General features: G+C 29.1%; 1 protein-coding gene and 1 long non-coding RNA gene across 3 annotated transcripts; one reads left to right on the top strand and one right to left on the bottom strand.

Moving 5' to 3' along the window:
- The first annotated feature begins 4,020 nt into the window (after positions 1-4,020).
- On the top strand, positions 4,021-5,292 carry LOC136085210 (uncharacterized). Its single transcript, XM_065806498.1, has 2 exons — positions 4,021-4,382; positions 4,551-5,292. Exons 1-2 carry the CDS (start codon positions 4,021-4,023, stop codon positions 5,290-5,292), a joined length of 1,104 nt encoding a protein of 367 aa, XP_065662570.1.
- Positions 5,293-20,849: 15,557 nt separating this feature from the next.
- LOC136084983 (uncharacterized) lies at positions 20,850-23,001 on the bottom strand. 2 transcript variants are annotated; one of them, XR_010640973.1, is made up of 3 exons: positions 22,630-23,001; positions 22,348-22,562; positions 20,850-22,265 (listed from the first exon to the last, which is right to left on the bottom strand). It is a non-coding gene; the product is annotated as an uncharacterized LOC136084983 (long non-coding RNA). The 2 variants fall into 2 exon arrangements; XR_010640972.1 differs by having other exon boundaries at positions 22,348-23,001.
- Positions 23,002-23,912: the final 911 nt, after the last annotated feature.

The raw sequence follows: 23,912 nt of genomic DNA, 5'->3' as shown, positions 1-23,912 counted from the left end.
AACATACTCATCTACTTTAATTTCTCTAGAAAAGCTAATATACTTTTCTTCATTGTTTGGTATGCAACTCATTTTCCCTCCTGATAATTTCTTTATAAACAAGTGAGAATCATAGCCAGATAAATTGTGAAATAGTTCTGGAAAGAATTTTGGAATTTTATAATTTAAATAACAATTTTGATGAGCTGCACCTCTATATTTTTCAGTAATGTGACAGTGATCACGGACTTTATTTTTTCCAAGTTCTTCTCCACAAATGTGACATTCTGTTGTTGCATTAAAATCATGCTTGTTTTCAGTAGTAAATATCATATTTTTAGGAAACTTAATCATATCACAAATTTTCTTAATATCATCTTGTAAACTATCAACAAAAATTTGTGCAACATCATCTGTTTCACTACTTGCGGTAAATGTGACTGGACTGCTTTGATAAAAACTTTCATAAAAAATTTAATATAATAACAGAATGAACTTAGAATATGTTTTTGATATTGTTTAGTATAAGATTCATTCGGATTGGGTTCACAAGTGTCAATTTGTTTTATAAAACTTTCAAAGTCAGCATATACTACAAAAGGAACTCTCATTGATTTATTGTGATTATTAAATTGCATTTTAGAATTTGGTGGTGGAAGTTCGGTACGTACTGAATCATGTGTTTCACAATACGATTTATGATTAGATAATGATTCTTCAGAATTAAAAAACCCTAACAAACAATTTCTACAATAGTGTTTTTTGCAATGTTTATTTGATGTTTGCGATGAAAGTAATCTGCTTAAATTTTTTTTAAACAGTAATGATTTGTTTCACCATTTGAGATTAATAGTAAATCTGTTAAATGATTGCGAACATTATTCTTTGATACATGCAAAATATGAACTTCTAAATTTTCATAACCATATACATTGACACTGATATCTTGATAGTTTTTCTTAAATTGTGTGATTTGATTTAATGATACTGGAAAATTTATTTTATCCCAGTTTATTTTTTCAGCTTGATTTTTAAGCTCTTTAACAACTCTTTCAGAATTTTTAGCTGTTGGATTTAATGCTTTTGTGACGCACCACTTAAAACATTGATTATCTTCATTCTTTATATTAATTATTGCTTTTTTAGTTTCTAAATTTCTATCCAGTGGAATGTATGATTTAGCTTTAATAGGATTATACTCAATATTACTTATATCAACGTATTTTAATGACATGAATATATGATTTAGCTTTAATAGGATTATACTCAATATTATTTATATCAACGTATTTTAATGACATTTCTTTTTATAAAGCTTAGAAAATTATTTTTTCAAAAAAAAAAAATTTTTTTTAAATCTTTACAATAAATTTACAAAACATAAGCTATCCCCTTTTTTAATCAATATATCAGAATCAGAATTATTAACAACATTTATTATAATATCATCAACATTCTCTGATATTACAGAGTTTTGTTAACTTAACATTTTTAATTTAAGTTCTTCTTTTAATGAAACTAACGCGACACCTTCATTAACTACTACACCAAACTTTAAAAGAATATATTGATGTGATAAAGATTTCATTTTAATGTTTTTTTGTGCAAATATTTCATATTTATTATCATTTATTAATACTGAAGGATGATCCAAATCTTTGTGTACTTTAGAATGAAGAATTGGTTTTGGAAGTTTATTTGGTATTTTTCTTATAAATTTATGTACTGGCATTTCTTTTTATAAAGATTTGAAAATAATTTTAATAAATCATAAAAGTATATTCAAAAATGGAATATTAGCAAATGGTGAATTTGGTCCTAATAATAAACCTGATCCTGTTGATGTATATCCATTTCCACTACGTAAGTACAATCAATCACCTATAGAACTACTTTTACTCCATTGTCTCAAATATAAACCATTTCCTGCAGCAGTCATTTTAACTCCTTTTCCATTCTTTTTCATGTACACAACACCCCTTCCAGCAATTTTATCAACCATAGCTGATCCAGCTGCTGAACCCACTCCTGTTTATAAACCTGCTGTAAAAGCTGGAGCAACGCTTGATAATAAAAATCTTCCAGCTGTACCAAGGAAAGCTAATAGTGCTCCTAGAAATCCACCCTCTATTTTAGAATTGTGAATGAGTTGCGCTTTACTTAAATTAATTATCACACCAGTACCATTTTCATATGCTTTCGTAATTTTATTCAATTGCCTTTTTGTTACAGCTAATACATGATTGCCATTAAGATCTGAATGAGCTAATTTAATACTAGCTCCATAACCATCTTCATCAATTGCTTTTTTAATTTTTTTCAATTGCCCCTCTGAAATATTTACTTTAATATTGGTATATTTACTCATTTTTATATGTAAGTAAAATAATTTTTTTTTAAATTACGAAAACTATTTTTTTTCTCTTATATGAAATCTAATAGTTACTTTTTCTTCTTCTAAATCCAAAAGACTTCCATCTTGATCAACCAATCTCTTTTCCATTTTTGATATTTTTTTTAGTATTACTTGTACATAAGTTACGTAATTCTGCTCTTTAACAATTTTAAATCCAGGTTCTACATCTGGGAAAAAAGAATATATAACGTTACTATTTGCTCCATTTACATACGATGATTCTATTATATCACTTGTTACTAGTATACTATTAACACTTAATATGTTTATTATATTAGTTGCTATATAGTAGCCTGCTGAATATATTGCACTGTTAAAACCAAAAACAGTTGTAACTGAATTTGAAGTTGTAAAATCAACTTTATAACCAGTTGAAAAGGTTTAAGATGCTTTTAATGTATTATTGTTTGCTCCAATTTTAATATTTGAAACTGTTAAACTTGCGTCATCGTTTCCTATCATAATCGATTGGATATAATTATTTATATCATCAATTTCATAACATCCAACTGGAATGTTTATATCCTTCCAAGTTGATCCATTATCTGCGCTATATCTAAAATTGTTGTTTGAAGAATTAATATTAGGAAAAATGTATCTATACTAACTAGAGCCATTTCATACTCTTTTTAATTATCAAACTCGATTGTAGGATAAAAATTAGTTTTATTATACTGTTATTTCCGCTCACTAATAAACATATCATTTTTATATATAAGATAATATTATTTTTCATCAATTTGGTATACAAAAACAATTTAAGCCACTTCTATATTTTCAATAATCTTTCTTAGAAGATAGATCTATAATAACAAATCCATGAGGCTCTGACCATGCTTTTTTTACAAAAAATTTTAAACTCATCTTTTTCCATATCACTTGAAACATGATCATTATATATGTGATTTAAATTCTTTGAATCTTGAGGAAATAAGCAAATAAAATTTGTATTTTCTCGTATAGTTTGCCTAGGTAACATAAAATAATTTTGTGCAAGATAGAAACAATCTACATTACTATGTCTTCCTCTTATACAATATTTTTCACACTTATTTTGCTTTGTTAATTGTAAATCATCAAATATCATCAAATTATTCTTATGAATATTTAGATCTTTAGGATCTGGCACATCTTCTTCAGTTTCAAAAAACTTACACTCCATATCTGTTTTCTCATTTAAGTTTTTTGAAATGTCTTCAATTACAAGCGCAGGGTTTGCATTTATTTTTTCTATTCGGTCTTGTAGATTAAATAGTTCGAGAATAATTTCTTTTGGCAATTTTCTTTTCAAAAGATTGCTTTATATATTTGTATTCTGATTGAAAAACTTGTAAATTATTATAGTCTAACCAACCAGGTCTCAAAAGTAAATTCAATAATAAAGTAGTTTTTCCACAACCCGACTTTCCAACAATAATTCCTCTTATACTCTTAGGAAACAACTTATTATTATTTCTCTTATTGTTATTCGCATTCCATGACAAATCTATAATATCCATTTTTTATATATCAAGATTTTTTATATGAAAATTTTTTTTGTATATATAAAATGTTGTACTACGTTAAATGCAGAAAAAAAAAATACACTAAACTTGCAAAATGCTGTAAGTAAAAACAATAGAAATATGCATCGTGGAAATTGCGCTATTTGTGGAAGATTAAAAACTCAATTTGTATCATCAAAAAAAGGAGGAGATTTAGTAAGTTCGATTAATTCAGCAACACGTAAAATAAAGCTACCATGGTCTAAGTTTCCAGGTGAAATGCATTTACCTGGAATGAACTTTGCAGGTCCTGGAACTAATTCAGATGAACGATTAACTTCTACTGACGCATATAAAGAATGGAGTAAACCTATAGATAGAGTTGATAATACAGCTTACCATCACGATCTTGCTTATAAATACTTCAATGACACAGCAAAAAGAAAATTAGCTGATAAAATTATGATCGAAGAAATGAATTCTATAAAAAAACCCAACTATACGTGAAAGAATTGAACGAGGTATTATAAAACCTATTATAACATCTAAAGAAAAATTTGGTTTAGGTGTTGAAATTACTCAAAAAAACTACAAACCATCAAAGAAAAAAACTTGAAATGGACTGACACACTTGCAAACGAACTTCATAAACCAGTTGTAAAACATTTCAGAAAAAGAAAAGTGATTATAAATGGAATCGATGAAATATGGGCTGCTGATTTAGTTGACATGAAATCTTTTTCCAAGTTCAATGACGGTATAAAAAACTTATTAATTGTAATAGATGTTTTTTCTAAGTATAGATGGATAGTTCCATTGAAAAGTAAAACTGGAGTTGGTGTTGCTAATGCTTTAAATAAAATCTTCCACGAAAGAAAGTGTCAAAAAATATGGGTAGATAAAGGCTTAGAATTTTATAATAAGCATGTTAAAGCTCTAGGTGTTGAGTTATACTCAACTGAAAATGAAGAAAAAAGTTGTGTAGTTGAACGTTGGAATAGAACTATGAAGGAGAAAATGTTTAAATACTTTTCAGCTAATTCTACTAGAAAATATATTGACGTCTTAGATGAAATGGTAAATAAATACAATAACACAAAGCATTCTTCAATTAAAATGACACCAGTTGAAGCTAGCGATAAAAAGAATGAAAATATTGTTTGGTTCAATCTAAATGGAAATGTACGATCAGAGTCTGTAAGACCAAAGTTTTCAATTGGTGATAGAGTTAGAATAACTAAAAAGAAAAGAGCGTTTGAAAAAGGATACACACCGAGATGGACTGAAGAAGTTTTTACAGTGGCACAAGTTCAGTTCACAGATCCACCAACTTATAAAATAACTGACGATAATAGTGAAGAAATACAAGGTACTTTTTATGAACAAGAAATGCAAAAAACAAAATATGTTTAGGATTGAAAAAGTTATTCGTAAACTTAAAAACAAGTCATAAGTAAAGTGGTATGGTATCCTAATTCGTTCAACTCATGGGCTGATAATAAAGAATCGATAAGTCTAATGTAATAGGAAATGTTTTCTTTTACGCTTAGGCTATGTTCGAAGAACTAATGCAAAGTAGATTACATTTACGCTTAGATTTCACCTTATAATTATAATTATATAATTATAATGAATACCATGTCATTCTAGTTGAAGAGATCTCATAATATACATGTGGAAATAGGATAGAGATGTATCACAAAAAAAATGAGCCAGAACGCCCTTTTTATACTACTGTCATTGCATGCCAACGTGAGTATTTTTTATGTCGTCGGGGTATCATCCTCAAAACAAGCAAGTAAAACCCACCTCTACGACTGCGTCAAAGCCTTCTTATGTTGCAACATTTAAGAGGACATACTACTGCTCAGCCAAATACTCTAATTTGTTCCATTTTAATCAAAAAAGGCTGATATACTTTTAAAAATGTTAATAAAACATGTTGCGCAAGAAGTAATATTAGGAGACAAAAACTTGTTAGTGACATTATTCCTAAGTACAAAAGTACGTAGTAATCCTGAAAGACAAGCCTCAAGTCCGAATTTTTATCTTTAGAACATTATAAATAAAGAGATCATTTTGAACAATAGAAATAAAAATACACGAATGAGTAAACAACAACGAAATAGAATTAGAAGATCCGCAGACAAACGGAAGAAAAGAATAACAGAGGAAAATTTTATCACGGGCGAAGATATAGCTGAAATTAGAGAATGTATAAAAGTTTAATAACTTCAGATGCATACGGAAATCAGTCATGACTATTCTTACCATTAAATTATAAGCTTTCTAACTGGACTTTTGTCTTTTTTATAATTACCTGCTTAATACTTACTCTTATATAAACTTTTTTGATGATTGTCACTTAGGATTTGATGGCCTGATGTGTTCCAAATAGTGACTAGACATTTGCTCTAGTTGCAAACATTAATAAACAGATTACCCACTTTATTTTATAAAGTGGATAAATTCAAATAAAGAGGGTAATTCCTCATTTAGACGTTAAATATTACACAAGTTTATGAAAACTTTGATACTTGCTGCCATAGTGTGATTTACACTTTCTGCTGCTCCTACCGACTACATCACTTAACTATAATAATATAATAACATACTTGTCACAATGATAATATGATAACATACTTGTGAAGGTTCATGTTTCGGATTTATAGAGTTGAGAGAGGGTTGTAACCACAACTAAAAGTAGGCTCCTCGACTGTAGTGGCCTTCATGGCCTTTGAGGGGTGAATTTAAATTTAAAAAAAAAAAATCTGTTTTTAAAAAAATTTTGACAACACAAATTATTTTAATAACAACAGGCCTAATATTTAATAGACATTATTTTAATTAATATTTATCACATATTGTGTTTCATGTGTATAAAGCAACTTAAATTAATTTTTTTTTATGTACTATTCATTTTACAGGATACTAACAAATTTGATTGCCCTCCAAGGCATCTATAAAATAAATTTTAGAGTTCCCTGTATTCAGGCATGGTATGCTTATTTCAAAATAAAAAAACATACATAAATCTATTATTACTGTTACTATTTTAACTAAAGGGCGGCTACTACTCTAATCAAATTTATAAATAGTAGTCATCCTGTTGTAATGACTACAACAATGGACTCTCTAAGGAGTATCTATTTATCAATATATTTATACATATACAGAGATGTGCTGAGTACCTGACTATCTTGCGGTCTTCCCATGAACCTGTAAATCACTTGCTGGCAATTCCATAAACTAGATTAAGTTGTGTTTTTTTAAGAATAATCAAGAGTCTTGTGTTTTTTTTTCTTTTGTAACACTAAATTAATTAGTAATTTGTTTTCGAGGAAATTTTTAGAAGATTTGTTTTCATTCTTTTATTAAGTTGACCGTTTTATCAGTCTTGCTCGAAAAAATCCTAATATTTTTTCTTATCTTAAAGTAAAAATATTTGTATTTAAAAAAAGGTCGTCCATAAAGTACGTCACATTTTGCGGTACGTTAAGTTCTATTTTTGCCATTTTTTTTGATCTACATAAACTGTTTTTTTCTTTTATATTTTTATTAAAAGAATCATATATTTAATGTTAGTTTAAATATGTTTTTTTTATTCTATTAAATTTTTTTATCGTTTTTTTTTTAGTTTGACATAAAAGTTCTGTCCTACTTCATTATTTATGATTAGTTTGACTACTGTTGAAATATGGTTTTAATTTAGTAAATTTTCATAAACTGAAATTTACTTTATTGATCATTAGCCAACAGTTTTGGTAATAAAGTTGAATTTAACACCGTCAAGGTAAGAATAACTCTGTTTTCATGTAACACCATCAAATAGTCTGTTATGATTATTATCATGTCATTGCTAATTTGTGTTAGTATGTGGAATTGGTCATGGTATCAATACTTTTTGTTATACTTATAGCAAAATTAAGGTCGTAATAATTTTTTGTAGGCTTTTAATTGTCATCTTTTATTAAAACTACTCTCAGTAAGAATATTTTCTTTTAAAGGGGGTATTAAACTAATACCAAGATACTTCATGAATAAACCTATATAATACCTCATAATACCTATATAATACCTCATTAAAGTTTATCAAGTTAATCGAGATAACTCCTTAATTTTATATTATTGCTGATTACCTATTTTTAAACTATAGTTTGCCTAATAAGGGCAAACTATGGCAACGGATGTCTAAAAATAGAGTTGGGTTAAGTAAAATTGACACTATTCAAATTTAGCTTCACAAAAAAAAACAATTTAATTACTACTAATTAGTAATTAAATTTAGTAGTTTTCTTCAAATAAAATTTTATTATTATTTACAATAACGACAAAACAGCAACAAGTGCATAATGCAAATTTTCACGCTTGAGTGGAAAACACTAATTTGCCAATAAAATAAATTGAAGCACTCATAAAATACATAATAAAATAAAAAGAGACAGTTGAATTCCTAGTCAACTCGGAATACGAGTGGGGCAGAATAGCTTAAAAACTGGATAAAAGTATTTTTTGTTTTGTTTTGTAATATTAAGTCAAATAACTATTTTAAGGGAACTTGTTAGACTAAGGAAAAATTACTCCATAAATTTTTAAACATTAATTGAATAAATGATATAAAAATAGTATAAAAAAGAAGAAAATTAAAAGTTTGCATGAATAAATTAAAACAAATTCTAATCGATTCACTAAAATAAACAGTAATTTGAATTTAATGTAAAATGTCCCTAAAAAAAGTTACTTGATAACTCGATTAGTTTTATTCGTTTAAAATTGCCAAAAACAAATATACAATGAAAAGAAAGTTATATTAAGAAGTTAATATATATTTTAAGTACTTTAAAACTACTTTTTTATTAGCAAAACATAGCTGCAAACCTAAAATTAAAGAATCCCTGAAAAAAACTGCAACTTTTAACAAACTTCAGCTTTAACACTATAAAAACTTTTAACTCGCGCAAGCAAGTTATTTTTTAAACAAGAAAATTTAGGTAGATTATGGGTTCTACTGGGTTAAAGGTCAGTCCTACCCTAAAAAAAAAATGTGCATAAGGTGGATCAAAAAATATTTCATTACACCTTTTTTCATTTTCGTCAAACTGTCTAGTTTAAAGTACTTCTGCCCCACTGTGTGTCGTAGTAAAATTTATTGAAGTATAAATACGTAATTATCTAATATGTGTATTTTTAACATGTTAATGAAAAAAATTCTTTTAGCATAATATTTTATTGCAATCTTACTTAAAAACAGTTTTAACATAAATTAAACTACTTAATTATTTACACATTTACATTAATTTAGATTAACATAAATTAGATTACTTATTATATATCTATTATTATATACCTATAAATTAGATTACATTTAAATTACATTTATTATATCTTTACATAAATTTGATTTCTTACTTATATATAATTTTAATAAGTTGTCGATACTTGTATTTCAAGCTTTAAAATTCGTCTTGCTTGTACGCAAGCAAAACGAATTTTAGAAATAGTTGGACGTTCAAAAAGGACTATAGTTATAATCATTTAACATTTAATAGATTAAATAGAAAGTGTGCAATTGGAAACTACTTGAAAATCAATTTTTAAAAAATTTGATTTTTTCTCTGGTCAAAATTATGGCGAATTCTCACATGGCTGAGCCAGTTTTGGCTCAAAATGCATAACTTTTAGACAAAAGGTCCAGACTATAAAGAAAAACTAAATAGTCAACTATTTTCAAATATATAAAGCTCCAAGTCGCAATGCTGAAAAAAATTTATTAGACAAATTTTATCTTACAAAAAATTGTGCAGGAAATTGTCACAAATTATTGTGTAAAAAGAAATTAAGTATAATTATGGACAATGAAACTCAAGTGAACTTAAATTTCAAAATAGTATCAGGACATTTTTGGGGGTCTTCAGGTAAATGGTTAACACTAATTTTAAAACGGTAAAATTGAAGAAATTTTTAAAAAATATTATGGCTCGGCAAGCCATTTGTTAACGTGAATTGAAATCACAAAGTTTTGTTAATTAGTAGTAAAATATATCTAAAGTATCAAGAGTATTTAGAAAAAGCCTTACTGCCGCTATGGTAGATGTACCCACAATGGTAATGTTATTTCTTAGGCTGAGACACTTACCATTACTCCAAATCCGTGGCAAACAATGTCACTTTAGGCAATATTCGGAAACTATTAAAGCCAAATTACGTAAACCAAGGGCTTAAATAATTCTCAGAACACAAACTATTAAATTTTCAGAACTATGTCAGCTGTTTAGCCAATTCAGGTATAGTTACACAAATTAGCAATGTCATGATAATAATCATAAAAAACTGTTTGATGGTGTTACAAAAAAGCAAAGTTACTCTAACCTTGACGGTGTTAAATTCAATTTTATTCCCAAAACTGTTGGCTAATGATCAATAAAGTAAATTTCAGTTCTTAAAAATTTACTAAATTAAAACCATATTTCAACAGTAGTCAAACTAATCATAAATAATGAAGTAGAGCAGAACTTTAAGGTTGTACTAAAAAAAAAATGATGAAAAAATTTAATATAATAAACATTTTTAAAATTGCATTATAATATATATTTCTTTTAGTAAAAATATAAAAGAATAAAAAACATTTTATGTAGATCAAAAAAAATGGCAAAAATAGAACTTAAAAACTTATACATAATGAAAAATTGAATTATATATATACAAATACATTAATTCTAGATTTCTAAATACAAATTCAAATACATGCAACCAGAACTCAACAAGTATATCTTCAACAACTTGTTTCTTCATCAGTAGGTTTATCAGGTGGGCTTACTGATGAACCTTCCGATGGAGAAACAATATGTTAAAGAATAATCTAGGTAAGTGTTTTTGCTTAGTTATTATTGCTCTATTCTGATAGAACATTGAGCACTCTATTTGTAGATTACACTATATATATACATATATACATACATACATATATATATATATATATATATATATATATATATATATATATATATATATATATATATATATATATATATATATATATATATATATATATATATATATATATATATATAAATTTGTTACATTAATTAAACAGTGTGGCCCAGCTAATTTAAAAGCTAATTTAGAATTCCAGGATATTTCCAGGACTTTTCAAGGATAATTTTGGGCTTTTCAAGGATATATCTTTTCTCGACCAGTAATAAACAAAAAAAGTTGTCTTTAAGTTGTTTTATATATAAATTTAAATATATGTTGTAATATAAATGTATATAGTATAGTACAAGTTAAAAAATATTTTATACTGTATATATATATATATATATATATATATATATATATAGAGAGAGAGAGAGAGAGAGATAGATAGATAGATAGATAGATAGATAGATAGATAGATAGATAGATAGATAGATAGATAGATAGATAGATAGACAGAGAGATACACTAGGTTATCAAACACTTCTTTTAATTTCTTACTTAGGTTGTTCAAAAATTTTTAGTGAAATATCAAGCTCTTTAATTGCCAGTTCTTTTTCTAAAATTGTGTTTCTAAAGGAATTTGTTTTCGTAAGCGAAATTTCGCTTTTCTTCTACTTCAATGCTTGTCTTCAGTTTTAAGAACTTTGATGCATTTTGGAAAAAAAAATTTCTGTGTCTTTATAGTTACAAATTCTTAATCAATCAATTTAAGTTTCTTGCTGACTTCGTCTACCTTTAACTGATCCTTATTTTCCTTCAACATTGAATTATACCTATTTTATGCTTCAGCTTTGACAAGTATAAGAATAAGTAATCAAATGACGCGGACTTCATCTTTAAAATTTGTCGAAGAATAATGAGTTTTTATAAGTGACTTTAGTCTTCAAGATCATTCGTATTTTTCAAACAATATTACCAAATTAATTTTTTTTTCAAAGCTAATTTGATCATTGATTGTTTTTTTTATAACATCAAGATATTCTTTAAATCAATTACTGATTTTTTAGTTTCATTTTTTTTTTTTAACTATTTTTTCATAAAAATAATAGTTATAAAAAAATTTATCCATAAAAATATAAATTAAACAAAACACAATATTTAATTTTAGATTATTTAAATACAATCGGTATTGCGTGATATTATGCCATGTCAAAAGCAATTTTAAAATTGTTTCATAATTTGAAAATGATGCGATTCCTTTTATCCCCAAACCGATTAGAATTACTTAATTAACAGCATCTTTAACTAATAGTATTATTTTATAGTTATGTACAATTGAGTCTTTTAATGTGTTGGTAAAAACAATATTAAACTTATTTAAAGACTTTATGGGTAACAAGTAATATAATGATGCCTACTTGCGTAAATTTTGAGATGTAATATTAATATAATTATAAAAAAAACAATGATTCAGGTTAATAAATATACTTTTGGTAAATAAAACATACTTAAGTGCAAAACTTAAGTATGTTATTGTTTATATCACATAAAAATGTTTAAAAGATTGAAACAACTACCCATTTGGTTTGGGTGTAAACTTTATATAATCATAACTTTTGAATTTTGAATTTTAAAACCTGTCGATTTAAATTTAGTGTTAAAAAAGAAAGAAAATAAAAATTAGGAATTTGTTGCCCACGCATTTTTTTTTTTTAATTATTTTGCTGTCTAACAATAAATAATCCACGTATATATACAAGAAAGAAAAATATGTCCGTAGAACAAAGAAGACAGTAAAATCTTGTCCACACGCACTGTTTTTGTATATACAATAAAAAATAAAAACTTTTCTTTTTTGTAATGATCTTTATAAAATAAAGGGTTAAACAGACAGGGGCTCAAAGAAGATGAAAATGACAACACGTCATCGCAATCTTTTCATAGAGCCCCTTTATACATTTTCAATAGAATATAGATATTAAATTAAAAATCCTAATCGGCATAAAACTGCTGCACTGATCAGTAAATCAAAAAAAGATCAAATAAAATAAATACTAAAATAATTAAAATTACTTGGTCACCCCTTTAAGCACAAATAATTTTCAAATTTTAAAAACTTCCTTTTTTATTAGAATCTTAAACGAACTTTATGACTTTTGAATACGTTTGAATCCTTTTTGACAACTATTCCATGTATTTGGTCCTCGATATGCAATGCTATATTCAGCATATTTATTAAAGTTTTGAGGCAATTTATATGAGTTACTTATATTTGCTCTTAGATAATAGTTTTTATTTATATTTAATTCAAACTTGTTATTAAAATTTGCAGGAGAGAGATTATTATTGAATCGTTACATAAAAATTAAAAGCTAATAGATATTTATTTCAAACACATCCATCATTTTCATATCTTTTATTATAGGTTTGGCGTGTTCACGCATATTTTTAGAGTAAATGATTTTGCTTTCATGTTTTTGTAGACTATAAATTTTTGTAAGTTTTGATGGTTGCGTACTCGCCCATGTTATGTTTGCATTGCTGATGAAGCAATTAGTCCAAAATATATTAGTTTGAGACTTTGTTTATTGATATATGAGCGAACTCGATACATTATACGAACTATATTTGTGATTTTAGATTGAATATATCTTACTTGAGGAACCCTATATATATTCTCATCAACATAAACTTCTAAGAATCTAATACTGGCTTGTTTTTTAATTAAGTTAATTTAGGGTAGAGATGGTAAATGTTTTAGGGTATTTTTGTGTCCAGACTCCAATCAAATTTTATTTCTTAATCTACGTTTAAATTGTTGCTTAGCTACAGCACGGATTTTACGTATATTACACAGTGGCGTTGCAAAATATTTATGGTCAGTAGACATACGTGGCCCAATTTCTGTTTCTCTGGAACAATAAATTTTACCTTAATTAGCACTAGCTAATTCTACCTTAATTAGCACTTGAACAATAAATTTTACCTTAATTAAGCAGCACTAGGCGTAGTTGCTTGAGGTACCGTAAGTTTTGCTTACACTGGACTTATTGTAGTTAGGCCACTGATACTACAGGCAGATAAAGATATTTACATAAATAGTTCTTAATTTTTCATTCCCATTTAAAATACCGAAGTTCTTAAAACCAGTGCCGGATATTTTTGGGCATTTTTGTGGGGATATTTTTAAGCAGGTGGGCATTTTTCTTATTAAAGTGGCGAAAAAAACAAAGTGGCTTACAAAAACAAAGCATCCTCTAAAGAACTTCGGAGCTCTTAAATCTGCGAGACATGGGGTTATAGTTCCCATAATCCGGGACTGGTTTAAACTTTTCCTCCTTAGTTTTTAAATAAAACTTTTACGCAAAAAATCTGTAAAATGTACTAACAATTATTCCAATTAGGCCTTTCAAATAGTCTACTTTTTCTGAGTCTTTCATGGGTATATGCGCCTTCTGCTCACTGCCATGTTTCAGCTTTGTCTAAATTCTAGACTTTACTTTTTTGTATTACTGTTGTGCAAGATCCTCTCAAAGTTATTGTTGAATATAAGTAAATTTACTTTATGTAGATTACTTTTAGTTTACTTTACAAATTATATAAAATGTAAGCTTATGTAATTTAAATTTTATTTTGTATAATTTATTTTTAATAAAAGTTTATACTACTTTTAAAATAAAAAATGTCGACTTAAAAAATATTATTTTATTTGTAAATTTTATTTACATTTGGTAGCATATTACTTTAATTTAACTTATTTTCATATGCAAGTTTTTTTTTTACAATTACGGTAATAAAGAGTAAAACCGGGTCAAACCGCACGCCATATCATTTCGCACACAGATCGAAATTACCAAATAAAAACTAATATGGATAAAACGGATAAGGCTATAAAAAGAATAAAAATAGATTCAAATACAGAACTATTCGAATTGATAAAATTATATGTCGATTCAACTCCATTTTTTCTTTTTTTACACAACTTTAACGGGAAGTCTAAACTTTTTATATATTTTTTATTGTTGCGAACAAAATAGCGCTTGAACCGAAACTGGTATAAAAATAATTTTAGCACTACCTTGTTGGAAACTTAATTTTTATTCTGATAGCAGAACTTTTATGCAGCTAGAAAAAAAAGTTAAATCAAAAATCAAAAAAGTAAAAAAAAACTATTTTTTTCTGATAAAAACGCACATTCGATTAATTACTTAGTTTAGTTTTTCGCAAGTGACCAAGCGCTTATCTTTATTTAATTAACTTAGTGTTAATTCCGGTTTAATTATGAATGAAATATAATGTAATTTGTTAATATAATAAACTCTTACTCATTAAAAACCAATTATCATTTTTTTTCTCAATATAATCATCACTCACTCAATTCAATTTAACTCACTCACTTTAACTAAAAAAACAGAAGCATACAAGGACGACAATATGAGGAGCCCATTTGCAAAACGCGCTAAGTCACAAGAATAAAAAAAATTGAGTTAATTACATTTCTACATTCTAGATACTGAAATCTATAATCTATTTAGATATTAGATCTAATAAAAGACTCTAGGTCCTAAAAATATTTAGGGAAAATATCATAACATTTTCAAAACACGCATTTTCAAGTCAAACAGAGTTACAGCTTCAAAACGCACTAAGTCCGCAGCGAATCAAATGATTTTATGATTTTTTAACAACCAATAAAAGGAGTGTTTATATTAAAATTAGCGCAATATTTTTTGGCGCTTAAAGTTTTACTTAATGACACAGAAAAAAATGACTGAAATTACACAAGGTTTTATAGCTGTCGGAGAAAAGCAAGCCATCATTTTACTAAGGGTAACGCAAAGAAAAGAAAACAAGTTGAAAGGCAAGTAGTGTATTTTTATATTATGAATATTAAAAGCTTTATACAAACAGAATCAGCAAGCTTATTACATTAGACAACTATACATATACAACTTTTGTGTTGTAGAAAATAAAAATAATGGATCATTAAATCAAGATAATGTCACTATCTATATTTGAAGAGAATGATTTCAAAAAGAATAGTTCTTCCTGTTCCAGTGCAGTATTTGACAAGCTCTGCAATACAAACATGGATGGCATAGACACTGTTTGTTTAGTTTCTGATGCATGTTGTGGTCAAAATAAAAATATTGCTTTAATTTATATGGCAGGCTTCTGGCTGTTAAGACATGCACCGATATTAGTAAAAACAATTGAAATTTTGTTTCTTGTTCGAGGACATTTTTGCCTTGTGGTCGTGTATTTGGAACTTTAGAAAAAAAGCTTAAAAAGGTTGAACGAATATATTCCCCAGAAGAGTACTATAATGTTTACAGTGCGCAGGGAAAAGTGAAAATTGCAGAACTAGATTGGAGTGCGTTAGATTTTAAATCAGTATCTCTAAGAGTTTTTAAAAAACTATTGCCAATCAAAGTTCAGGAAAATGAACGCTTTTTTATCACAAGAGGATCACTTAAAAGTGTTAAAGTCCAAAGAGAACCAAATTTTAAATTTTTTCTGAACGGTAATCAGATTATAACAAAGAGAGGGCATGACTGTGTTTCTTGTCCATCTCAGATTCAGAAAGGAGACCCAGTTGCAGATGCTAAAAAGAAAGATATCAAAAGTTTAATTCTTGTGCAAGCAGGAGTGAACTGGGAGCAGGATAATCATTTAAATTTTTTTAAAAAGTATTGTTATTGATTCCTTAATAGAAGAACGCCTAGAAGATGAAGAAGATACTATATGCAGTTGTTTTGGTGAAGATGCTGTAACGGGTGATGCGGAAGTTATCGGACATAATAAAAACGACAATAACTTATTTATAAATAAAAAAACAAACTACTATAATTTTTTTTTTAAATAAAGCATTTATCTTTCAATAAAAAATATTATTTTTTATATTATTTTTTATATGAAAAAACACCACCATCTGCAATTGATCTCAATTTTGCTCTGACGCCTTTCATTTGCGACTGTAAAAAGTTTAAATAAATTTCTTGTAGTTTTAGTTTAATGCGATCAATCAAAACTTGCTCTGTTGAAGCTTGCCAATCTCCCTCGTAAACCTTCTGTGCCAAATGTCCCCAAAAATTTTCAATTGGTCGTGCTTGAGGCACATTTGGAGGATTGGATTCTTTATCAACGTAATAGATATATTGGTCCATCCAATTTAGAGAATCTTTAGAATAATGAGAACTTGCTAAATCTGGCCAAAATAAATAGTTAAAGTCTCCATGATACTTGTGAATAAATGGAAGAAGTCGTTTTTCTAAACATTCATTAATATAGATTGATGAACTAATCGCTACAGCCTTGGAAGTGCGAAATAATGGCTCGAACATACCACGGTCAGATATGGCTATCCACATTAATAATTTTTTTGGAAATTTATCTTTTCCTATAAAACGAACACTTTCTGGGCATGTCTTTTTGTTGTTTGTGTAGTATTTAGAATTTCCAGGCATGTTGTCCCTGCAAAACAAAAGTATTTTTCGTCATCGATGACTAGAAGCGATTTTGTGTTATAGAGTTGGTTTACTAGTTTCCTGCTTCTTTTCTTTGCGTTTATTTATTGTTCAATAGTGTATTTTGGAGTCTTTTCACGTTTTCAATATTTAATATTCATTTTTTTTAACTGATGATTAATTTTCGATTGATTTACACCGAATTTAATACCTATTTTTCTCTGACTGACCCCTTTTCGATTGTTGACAAGTCTCGTTAATTCGGCTATCTTTTCTCTAAACCAGGATGTCGGACGACCAGGGTGCTTTCTATCAGAAAACGATTGAACAGTTTTAAGTTCTATTAGGTTATCATATATTGTACTTCGAGCAAATCCTTCCTTTTCAAAATGATTTACGATTTATTTTTTTTTATATTAGGTTTATTTACAAAAAACATTTTTAGTCGCTTTCGAAAAGATTCTCGTTCAGCTGCATTTAACCTCATTTTAAATAATTGTGTTTCAAATAATAAAGTTTATATTTTATAGAACGTTTATGCCTACGCATAAAACCACAAAAACTAATTAATATGCTTAAATAATTAAATTAGGATTTGTCCGATAACTTCCCCATCACCCGTTAAGCAGATATGTTTAACTTTTTTTTGTATTTCAAATTTTGTTTTGTTGTTGATCAGTTTCTTAATAAAAAACTTACAATATTTTGTTTTATACCTCCTTTTCGGTTACCTTATTTATAGTATAATAATAAAAACCTATTATTCGCGCAAGTTAAATAATTTAAAAATATTTCAATGCTTTTAAATAAACTAACAAGCCATTGGAATTTAACCAAACATTTTCAAAAAAATCCAGCTGACATTATTAAAATAAGCTAAGTCCATATTTCAAAAAGGTTTATTTCGAGATTCTGTAGAGTTGCATTTTTGTTATGCACGTGATTTTATAGTGTCTATTTAATGATACAAAATTAACTAACACAATTTTTTTTGGAGCGCTAATCAGGTGTGAGCTAGTTTTCCTTCGATTTCTCGAAATCAATTTACTCAGACTTTTTACGTTAATAGAAACCATCTCAGACTTTTTACGTTAATAGAAACCATCTCACCGCCCACGTGGGATCCCACGTGGTCGGTGATTACTTTCCAATTCCTCCAAATTTCAAACCCAATGCACCGCAGTTTAAGCAGAACAAAGTCAATCCTAAACAGTCTTTACAGGTTGCACCTGGATGGGATAGCCAAATATTCGGTGTTAACGAAAAGAATTTTAAAAATAAAGAGTCTGCTCGTCTTGCTGAATCTGTAGTGACTGGATTAACCGGTGCATTAAATCGTAAGACTGTTGTTAACGTTGCTAAAAATATCAAAGCTGTTGCTGGTTTAGCTAAGGAGACTGTTCCTTATATTAAAATGCCTAATGTAAGGAAGATTCTTAAAAATGCTGTGTTACCTAAGAACAATATTAGTCGTACTGAATATATTGCTTTAAAGGAAATGGGTAAAACCCGACCTACTAATATTCTTGAGGATATGTTATATTCTGATTCTGACTGGTCTCGAAGTAGTTCTCTTAATACCAGTACCGTTTCCTCCCGTTCTACTCAGTCTGTTAATGTTACTGATATATCTACAGCCTCTGAAAGCATCGAAGGATGGAATTATGATCCAGATTATCAGCCTGTGCCCGCGGACGATATGCCTGATTATATGCGTCTTAAACCTGGGGCTTTAGATATTTATGATCCTAAGGAGATACCTTATATTAAGGAGGCTAAAATTGCAAAGAAGCTGTTTAAACATAATTTTGAACCGTATCAGTTTCCTAAGTTTTATGACGAGTTACCTAAAATTGCCTCTCCGTGGAGTGTTTTGAAGGAGAGTCGTGCTATATTAGATAAAGTGTGGGGAAATTATTCATTTGATATTGCTGCTGCCTATGGTGCGGACTAGCCGAAGAATATTCATTCATCCAAAAGGAAGAAATGGTTGGTCGCAACGCGGAAGTCACGTAATTAATGGCCGAACAGCCCCCCAATCAGGAAGTGGGCGCGTCGCCCGATTTCGTTATCGAAAGAAGGTTTGATTGCAGTAAAGGGTTTTATGATGAATTTTGTGTGGAACAAAATATTTATTGGTATTGTGACTGTACTAATGATACTGTTCAGAATGTTTATTATTTTCCTGTTGATTACCCAAACTAATGGACTAATATTGATCAATATTGGATGACCTCTGGTGGCATTTTTTACGTTGATAAATCTGTTGAATGTGAAGTTATGGATGTTCGTGTTGAGAAACAACTTAAAACTACACAGAATTCATCCGTTTCGTTAGAAATGTTTAATATTGGACTTAGATTTTTTGATGTCGAAGGTGACCAGATGATATCTGATGTTGTTTATCCTCTTGCCGATGCTGACGATATTGTTAAAATATTTAATTTAAAGTTATCATCTGCTGATAAGAAACCTTCTCCTTTACCTACTATTAAGTTGATGGAGAATTCGTTGTTTTTTGACAGTGTTGATGGTAAACCAGTTCAAACTAGATTTGCTAATGTTATTAGTACAAAGGATCCTCGATTTATTGAGCGTAATAATGTTGCCGAGAAGGTTATTCATAAAGTTGTTTGGAATAATGATATAGGTTTACGTAAGCCTATGAAGCTTTTACTCAACGATCCTTATTCTGCTGTTAAATTTTTATTTACGGATACCTCCCTTGATAGTGGTGGTCAGTTTATTGATACTAATGTTAGTGCTGAACGTCTTAAAGCTAATGGATTTTTCGACGAAAAGTGGAATGTTGTTAATACTTATCCTTGTGATTATCGTATGGGGCATGTTCACATGCCTAATTATGGTATTAAAAATTTGGTTGGCAGGACTATCACCTCTCAAGATGATTTGGCACGTAAAAATATTCGTTATCCTGTTCAAATTGATCGTTGGTATACTCAACGGGAAGGTGTTGGTGTTGATTCCTCTAATACTGGCAATATACATTCTATATATAATGCTATCACTCCTTATTGTGCCGACTCAAAAGAACCTTATAATATTGAACAATGTTTTGATGTATTTTTACAACCGTACGCTGAATTTGATCATTCGTCTGTTTTATTTAAAAACCGGGAGAATTATGATATTGCCGCTGGAGATAAGTTAGTTGAGAGTACTTATAATACTTATTGGAATAATCTTCCCACCGTTATGCCTTTTAGTGGTAATAAATGTTGTAAAAGGTTATATTTTTGTATTAACCCTGCCTATATTGGTAAGGATGTTATGCCTACCACTGTGCGTGGACGTTTAAGGTTGAAACATCGTATTCAGATATTCGATCAAACCCGTGTTTACCCTGTTAATGATTTATATAAGCGTCCTAAAATTAAACAATCTAGGTTTGGTAAAGATGCAATGTATTCTACCGTTACTATGGCTAATCCTTTTGTTAAGGGAAATCCTAAAATTACATTTTTAAATAGTTATCAGAAAATATTTTATCCCTCCTTTTCTAAGATGTTTGTTAGTTTAGCTCCGCTGGGAGACAATGAGGAACCCGCAGAAAAAAAAATTAAATTGTAAATATTTTTATTTAATACATTTATATTGATACATAGTCTCTGAATTTATCTAGTACTGTTGTCGTTCATGTTTTAGTAATGATAGTATATACAATAGTTCAGGCCCGCAACTACTTAGTGCATCTAATTCTTGTTTTGTCATGATATTTGTTATTGGCGTTCCTAGATATAATATCGTGCATCTGTTTTCAAATGTCTGGTATTCGCTAGGATGCCATTTTAGAATATCATATTTGCTTGATGAGTTCATTGTTATTAATGTTGGATGTGCGTCTATAGGCATTGCGTCCTTATATTTCACATCCGTTGTTAATGTTTTTGAACCTTCTAAGAGTTGCTTCATCATTTGTATTACTCCTAGATGCTCAAATACCATTTCATCGCATCTATAGACTTGACAGTTACTTAATGCCTGTAATAGGAACGGGGAAGGATTTGGCCCTGTTGGACAATTAAAATAGCCAATTTCACGAGGTAGGAATGATGGATATAATAGGTTTGCTAGGTACGTTTTACCCGAGTCACTAGGTCCACATAAAATTAAACCTCTTTTTTTATTATTTAAATTGAATATAAAATTGCAAAGTAACTGTCTTAACCTATGTGTGGATATACCGTTTTGCATTGCTACATTTGATAGGAAGAACATTAGTGCTCCCAGTCTCGCTGTATCATTACAAAATGTTATTCGTGGAGCTAATACATCAGTGTGTCTGTATTGTAAATATACCTGTCTAAATATTGTCTTTTTTATTGTTTCCATATCCTTCAACTCGACTGTAAATTCTAGTGATCGTAATTCGGGCTCTTAGGTAATTCGTCGTCATATTGTCTTCCATTCATTATTTTCTTTTTGAATAGGTATGTTGCATAGTTGCGTTTGTTTTTTTGTCGTGCTGATTCTCTTATGTGTATTTGTCGTTCTTTTATTTCAATATTGTCAAAATTAAAAATTATATGTGCTCCTATGTATTTAATCACGCTCAAGCACGTATCTAATGGCATTTTTGACGTGACCAGGGGTAGCAGCGTTGATAACTTTAATACGTGCTTTGCATGTATGGCATTGATGTCCATATCTTCGTTGATTGATGTCATTGCAACCCGCGCATCCATATCTTCTTGCTTTGTAATAACCTCTTCTGATTGCTGTTTGTTCTGCTTCTGCAGAGCGTTCGTTTTTGTTGATACTGTATACTGCTACGATCGCGTGTGTGTGGCATTGCCCATGGAACTTTGTTTCTTTCCCGTCAAAATGTATACACTTGGTATGCGTCTTTGAACATAGTTGTAATCTTTCGCATCGCTGCGCATTGTGGTTGTACCATATCGATTCCGTCGGCTCGCCTGTATACATTACATGAAATATATCGAATCCTCTTTTTAGCGATTTATTAAATGCAAATAATTCCTAAATATTATTTTTTAATGCTATCATATAACATTTTTACAAAAAACATTTTTAATATGTCACCGGAATCAATGACACTTACAGAATTGTCTAATTCTAGTTCTTTGCATTTATCTGTTCGTTTGATGTCATCGCAACATCCTTTTTCTTCTTCGAGTACTGTTTCGAATTCATCATCGTCTGATATTTCGACAATGTTTTTGCTGCTCTTTGGAGTTGTAATGAATTGACCTTCAATATATTGCTTGCTTTTTTTAATGACGTTGATATCAGTTTCTTCTGCATCTCCGTTAATTCCTTAAATATTAATATTTCCTTATTTGATGAGTTAATATTATGTTAATTTATTTTATAGTTAATTTACCTTTATCGTTAACGATTCCACTTCCACATTGAAACTCCTCAGTTGTATTTGGTCGTTCGTTATGTCCTGAAGTTTCCTTTCTAGTTAAGATACTGAATCTTCGCTTGTGTTAATTTGTCTAGGTTGTAACGTGGTTTCTTTGTATAGTGCAAGTTCTCTGATGAGGTCGTTGTATTCGATTTCGTTGCAACCTCTTTCGAGTCTTCCTTCGATATAGGCGATTTTGCCATCGATGATGGCTTGTTGTTCAGCAGTTCTTCCTGCTCTTTGCTTTCCATTTGTTGCTCTTCGTTTTCTTGATATGTTTGGCATTCTAAATCCCAAGGTGATTGTGAAAAAAACTATAGTCGTTTGCTTGTTCTATCTCTTTAAAGTCTTTTAATGACATTTTCAAACTTGTGAATGATTTAGTTTTTATAACGTTCCGTTGTCATGGTAGATATTAGAGAAAAAAACAAAAAGATTAACACGTATTATCCGTCTTTTGTCACACCTCTTATTATTACGAAACATTTATAAATTCTTCTCCAGCCGACCGACCAACCAGCCCACTACACACACCCTCTCCGCCCACTCAAAATAACGATCAATTATTTCTGACCTACAAGAAGCGGCTTTTTTAAATGCTAAGTTATCCGCTTTTTTTGTTGAAATTTCTTTTGACAATCTTTTCATAAAGACATAAAACCAGTCTTTACCAGGCTTGCCATTTTTGAATAAGTGCAATTGATCTTCGCGTTTAAGGTAGCCACATACAAATTCTAGGATTTCATTTCGGGTTAAAAAGTAACCCCAGTCACCAAGTAATTGGAACGCATGCATCATCAATCTTTCTGTGTCATTTGAGAGTACAGTTGTTGTACCTGAGCCACTGAAACCTTTGTTGTTGTTATTTTTACGATCTTTCAGCGTTGAGACTGGAACGCCATGTTTGAATGCTGCTTTTCTCAGTGATGTTTTATTTTCTTTCATATCAGTTAATCCGGTTAGTATATGAGGAGCCCTTCTGCAAAACGGTGAAAGATCGTAAAAATAACAACAACAAAGGTTTCCGTGGCTCAGGTACAACAACTGTACTCTCAAATGACACAGAAAGATTGATGATGCATGCGTTCCAATTACTTGGTGACTGGGGTTACTTTTTAACCCGAAATGAAATCCTAGAATTTGTATGTGGCTACCTTAAACGCGAAGATCAATTGCACTTATTCAAAAATGGCAAGCCTGGTAAAGACTGGTTTTATGTCTTTATGAAAAGATGGTCAAAAGAAATTTCAACAAAA

Source organism: Hydra vulgaris, chromosome 09 (genome assembly GCF_038396675.1).
Source record: "Hydra vulgaris chromosome 09, alternate assembly HydraT2T_AEP".
NCBI classification, from domain to species: domain Eukaryota; kingdom Metazoa; phylum Cnidaria; class Hydrozoa; order Anthoathecata; family Hydridae; genus Hydra; species Hydra vulgaris.
Note: the sequence above shows the minus strand (reverse complement) of the source record. Positions and strands in the feature narration are given on the sequence as shown.